The sequence below is a fragment of the Vicia villosa genome, linkage group LG6, assembly GCF_029867415.1.
Source record: "Vicia villosa cultivar HV-30 ecotype Madison, WI linkage group LG6, Vvil1.0, whole genome shotgun sequence".
In the NCBI taxonomy this organism is placed as follows: Eukaryota; Viridiplantae; Streptophyta; class Magnoliopsida; order Fabales; family Fabaceae; genus Vicia; species Vicia villosa.
The window spans coordinates 84,444,892-84,450,285 of record NC_081185.1 but is presented as its reverse complement, the minus strand read 5'-3'; the positions used below and the strand labels follow the sequence as shown (position 1 = coordinate 84,450,285).

Here is a 5,394-nt window from a genome sequence, read left to right as displayed (position 1 = left end):
AGCGAGTCAAAAAAATGTTACTTAGGACCATTGTTAAATAAGTAAGTACATGTTTCCTTCAAGGTTTTGTTTTTTTTTTTAATGTTATTTTGTAATATTTGAATTTTAATGATTCTAACACTTGTTTTGAAACTACAGCAATCACTGGCAGTTGTATGTTATTTGTCCCCAAGATAATGATATCTTTTGGTTTTGTTCATTAAACACAAAACCCAAGAAACGTATTAAGAACATACTTGAGGGGTAAGAAACATATAAATCAAGAGACATTATTTATACTTCATTTTTGTATCGTTTAACTTTATATTTATAAGTTATTTATGCTGCAATTTCTTTTATCAGAGCTGTAACAGGATATCAGTTATTAAGAGGTTTTGAAAATAAAAAAGCCTAATTGGAAGATTGTCAAGGTAATTGCTTGATATTGTTGATATTATGAGAATGAATTCGTAATGATATGCTTCATTATAATTATATTTCAGTATTAATATGCTTTGTATCTTATATGTAGACACATCAGCAAAACAATGGATGGGCGTGTGGATATTATGTAATGAAGAACATGTTTGATATTGTTGATACTTCCATTGTTGAAATATTCGATGAGGTAGTATAATTTAAAATATTTTCGTCTTGCATGTATTTATTGAAAAACATGTAAATTATTGTTTTAATATTGTTAATTTATTATATGTTGAACTTGTAGATATTTACAGACACGTCACCATATGAAAAAGAGACAATCGACCATATTCGGCAACTTTGGGCACAAGTATTTTTGCAAATGGTTGAAAATCAAAAGGTTGAGGATCAAAAGGTTGAGGAGCAAAATCTACCAGATCAAATGCAAATGGTTGAAGAGGATAAGGAGATAGAAATGTTGCCAAAACAAAAGCCAAAGAAGAAGAAGAAGAAAACTTATATATGAAGAAAGTGTTATGACTTAGTTAAAACATAATTTTTATGTACTTGAAATATTATGACTGCACATGATTTTGTATACTTTTTGGTTAATATTAAAAATATTTTGACTTAAGTTAAAATATGATTTTTATAAGTATGAATTTATAGTATTTGCAATATTATGACTGAAAATAAAATATAACTAAATGGTGTTTATGAAATAGGGTGTAAATAGATATAATTGCTCATTCATAAATGGCGTATTTACACCCGATTTTTACTAAAATAGGGGGTAATTAAGAACATATTTACACCCGATTTTTATTAAAATAGGGTGTACTTAAAACATAATTAAGCCCAATTACACCCGATTTTTATTAAAATAGGGTGTAAATAAAATGTAATTAAGCCCAATTACACCCGATTTTTATTAAAACAGGGTGTAATTAAAACGTAATTAAGCCCATTTACACCCGATTTTTATTAAAACAGAGTGTAATTAAAACGTAATTAAGCCCATTTGCACCCGATTTTTATTAAAACAGGGTGTAATTAAAACGTAATTAAGCCCATTTACACTCGATTTTTATTAAAAAAGGGTGTAATTAAAAACGTAATTACGCCCAATTACACCCGATTTTTATTAAAACAGGGTGTAATTAAAAACATAATTACGCCCAATTACACCTGATTTTTATTAAAACAGGGTGTAATTAAAAACATAATTACGCCCAATTACACCCGATTTTTGTTAAAAATAACGGGTGTAAATTCGTTAGACATTTCTCACCCTGTGGATATACACCCGATTTTTATTAAAAATAATGGGTGTAAATTTAATAAAAAACGGGTGTAAATTAACATTTTTGTACTAGTGATTCATCTGCATCATGTATTTCTAATTGGCATAAATTTTTCATTAAATGTTTATGATGTGCATTAAAACAATTTTTTCATTACATTAATCTTTTAATTATGCAATAAAATCATTTTACAAATTTTTAAAAATCTTTATTTTTCAAATTTTCAAAAATTTCTCTTTTTGCGCCCATGATTCGAATCACGGAGAAGTTTGATTTGAATCATATAAATATTTGACAATTTGATTTGAATCACAATCTTCCTGACTCGAATCAAAAGTGTGTAAGTTTTCACAATTTCACCTATCGAATCCTGATGTAAATTACACTTATCTTTGATTCAAATGAAAATAGGCATTTCTCATTCGAAATCAAACTGAAGCCTGACTCACATCAAATTAAACATTCCTTTTTTTATTAGAACAAAAACTCTCCTAGATTTGAATCAAACTCGTTTTAGCTTCACAATTTTAAAAAGAGCACCTTTTCATATTTCATCATTAACCTTCCATCATTTCTCTTATTTCAAATCATTATTTTCATTTAAACACTAAACCATTTCAATTTTCAAAAATCATTCATCAGTCATCCCACTTAAACTCATCTAATCTATCAATCTTATTCACCCATTTTACATCATTATCAATCTTATTCACCCATTTTCATATCCAAACCCTTCTTCATTTTCATCAATCATCAACAATGGAAGGTTTTAAGAGTTTGTATGACAAAGGGTGAGCATCCTAGTTCTTCATCTTTTCCTCTTAAAATCCCTAAGAAAAAGAAAACAAAGACTAGAGCTCATAAAGAGTCATCCAGGCTAAAAACTCAAGATTTTTCTCCACGTAATTTTGCTTAAGTTACTGGTTCATCTTCGTCGCCTGCTTAGACATTATTTTTTTTGGTTCACAAAGTTAGTCATATCATCTTTGAAGACAAATAAAAAGTTATTTTGAATTGTTCATGAATAAGCCGCGTGCAGCCGAGTATTTTGTTACAAAGGAAGCAAAAGTTGCCTTAAAAATGGATTTTATAAAGCCATTTAAGAACCACAACCTGTTGAAGTTTTTAAGACTATCTAAGAAATTTTGTCCCAACCATGTCAAATCATTTTACTACAATGTTAAGTTAACCACAGGCGGTCGTGTGAGTCAGTTCCGTTGTAGATTTGTTTCGTTTTCTCATGACAATTTCTGGGAGTATTTAGGTCTTGAATTCAAAATCATGGAAGTTGATCAGTTGAAAGCTCCACATTTTAGGCATGTTGAGTTTGTCGAGTCTTTTATGAAATCTCCATTCAAAAATCATTTGGATTTTAAAAATGTTCACATTAGCCAAATGAAATGCCAAATGCCCTTGCTTCACTAGGTGTCTCTAAAGATTATATTAAGGAAATCTAAAAATTAGGCCAGGTTCAATGATTATGATGTGTACTTAATAAGGTTATTTTTTACTCAAAAAGAAATCAATAATTGGGTCAAGTCATGATGGACCATATTAAAATTTGCAAGGAAAATCAGATGTGTCCTCTTTTCTATACATCTTTCATTCAGTATTTTCTTGAGAAGAATATTATTCGCTCTACCGAAGCTAATATCTCAAAAGCTTTGAAGACAATTGATGACATATTTGTTAAGTTGATGAAGTATCAGCGAGATGCCAAAGATGTTTGCTATTATCATGATGATTTTTGCAGGATTTACAAAGACAAGTATTTTAGCTTGTGAAGAGGCTCTAGAAGGATATGTTCTGTGAAAGGCCACTCCAGCATATGTGTCTCCTCCTCCCTCCTCCTTCTGTCAACACCACTTTAGAGAGTTTGCCTCTGATGGTAAGAGTTTATCAGAATGTTTGTGAAGGTAACAGATCAAACTACTCTCTTCTGATATATATTGACTTGCAAAGGATTTGTTGCAAAAGTAAAAATTAGGTTACAAAGAGAGGGTCTTTATATAGAGATCAGGGAAACATAAATAGACATAACAGTTAATGATTAACTATTTCCTATGAAAGTTTGTCTGCCCTAGAGAATCTGTCTTTTGGCTTTCCAAGACTGCATTTAAATTTATCCAACAAAACTCCCCCATAAATTAAATGCTCCTTCGGTCAATTAATCCCAGCATTATCTTGCCTCTGTCGAATATCTCCTTCGACAATGGTTTTGTGAAAATATCTGCAGCTTGATCCTTGCTTGCCACATGCTTCAGTTCGACGCTTCCATTTTTCACATGTTCTCGAATGAAATAAAAACGTACGTCGATGTGTTTACTTCTTTCATGATTCACTGGATTCTTCGCCAGTTCGATTGCTGATTTGTTGTCGACTTGCACTATGGTTGCATTTTCCTGCTTCTGCTCTAACTCACATAACAATCTTCTAAGCCATATAGCATGGCATACACACCATGATGCAGCCACGTATTCTGCTTCGCATGTCGACAGTGTTACAATTGGTTGCTTCCTTGAGAGCCATGTGAAAGCAGTGTTTCCCATAAAGAATACATATCCTGATGTACTTTTTCGATCGTCTATATCTCCACACCAATCGCTGTCGGAGTAACCTGTTAGCTTGTAATCTTCTGCTTTTGAGTAAAACATTCCAAGTGACACAGTTCCTTGGATATAACGAAGAATTATCTTCAAAGCTTTCCAGTGTGAGTGAACTGGTTCTTCCATAAATCGACTCAAGATTCCGACACTTAGAGAAAGATCTGGTCTAGTACATGTGAGATATCGAAGACTTCCGACTAAGCTTCGAAATTTGTTTGCTTCGACACGTTCCCCCCCATCTAATTGGTGTCGAGATTGGATTGCAACCTTCCATTTTGAACCTCTTCAGAATGTCCTTTGCATATTTTTCTTGTGAGACAAAAATTCCAGTTTCTTCTTGTCGAACTTCCAGACCAAGAAAGAAGCTCATTCGACCTAAGTCCGTCATTTCAAATTCTCGTGTCATTCGACCTTTAAATTCTTCGATCATTTGATCACTGTTGCCCAGGAAAATCAAGTCGTCGACATAGAGTGCAACGAGCAGTATATCTCCTTTATACTTCTTTACATATAGGGCATGTTCATAAGGACATTGTTGGAAACCATTCTTTTTGAAGTAAGTATCAATACGTGTATTCCATGCACGAGGTGCCTGCTTTAATCCATAAAGTGCTTTCTTGAGTCTTAGCACTTTTCCTTCGCTTCCGTCTTTCATGTATCCTGGTGGTTGTTCGACATAGACTTCTTCTTCGAGCACACCATTCAAAAATGCTTATTTGACATCCATTTGAAATATTGGCCATTTGAGCTGAGCAGCTTGAGAAATCAGCAGTCGAATTGTCTCCATTCTTGCAACTGGTGCGAATACTTCGTCATAATCTATTCCTTCCTTCTGCCTATATCCTTTTTCCACAAGTCGCGCCTTGTACCTTTCGACTTTTCCTTGAGCATTCATCTTTTTCTTAAACACCCACTTCACACTAATGGTTCGACTTCCTTTTGGTAACTCTGCTAGTTCCCAAGTTTTATTGTGTTCGATAGCTTTAATTTCTTCGTCCATGGCATTCTTCCACTTCTCATCTCTCCATGCTTCTTCGAAACTAATGTTTTCAGAATCTGCCAGTAGACACACAAGATGTACT

The 5,394-nt window shown here is 32.8% G+C and overlaps 1 protein-coding gene across 1 annotated transcript; it reads right to left on the bottom strand.

Moving 5' to 3' along the window:
* Positions 1-3,853: 3,853 nt before the first annotated feature.
* Positions 3,854-4,438, bottom strand: LOC131614023 (secreted RxLR effector protein 161-like). The gene has a single exon (XM_058885653.1). It carries the CDS (start codon positions 4,436-4,438, stop codon positions 3,854-3,856), a length of 585 nt encoding a protein of 194 aa, XP_058741636.1.
* Positions 4,439-5,394: the final 956 nt, after the last annotated feature.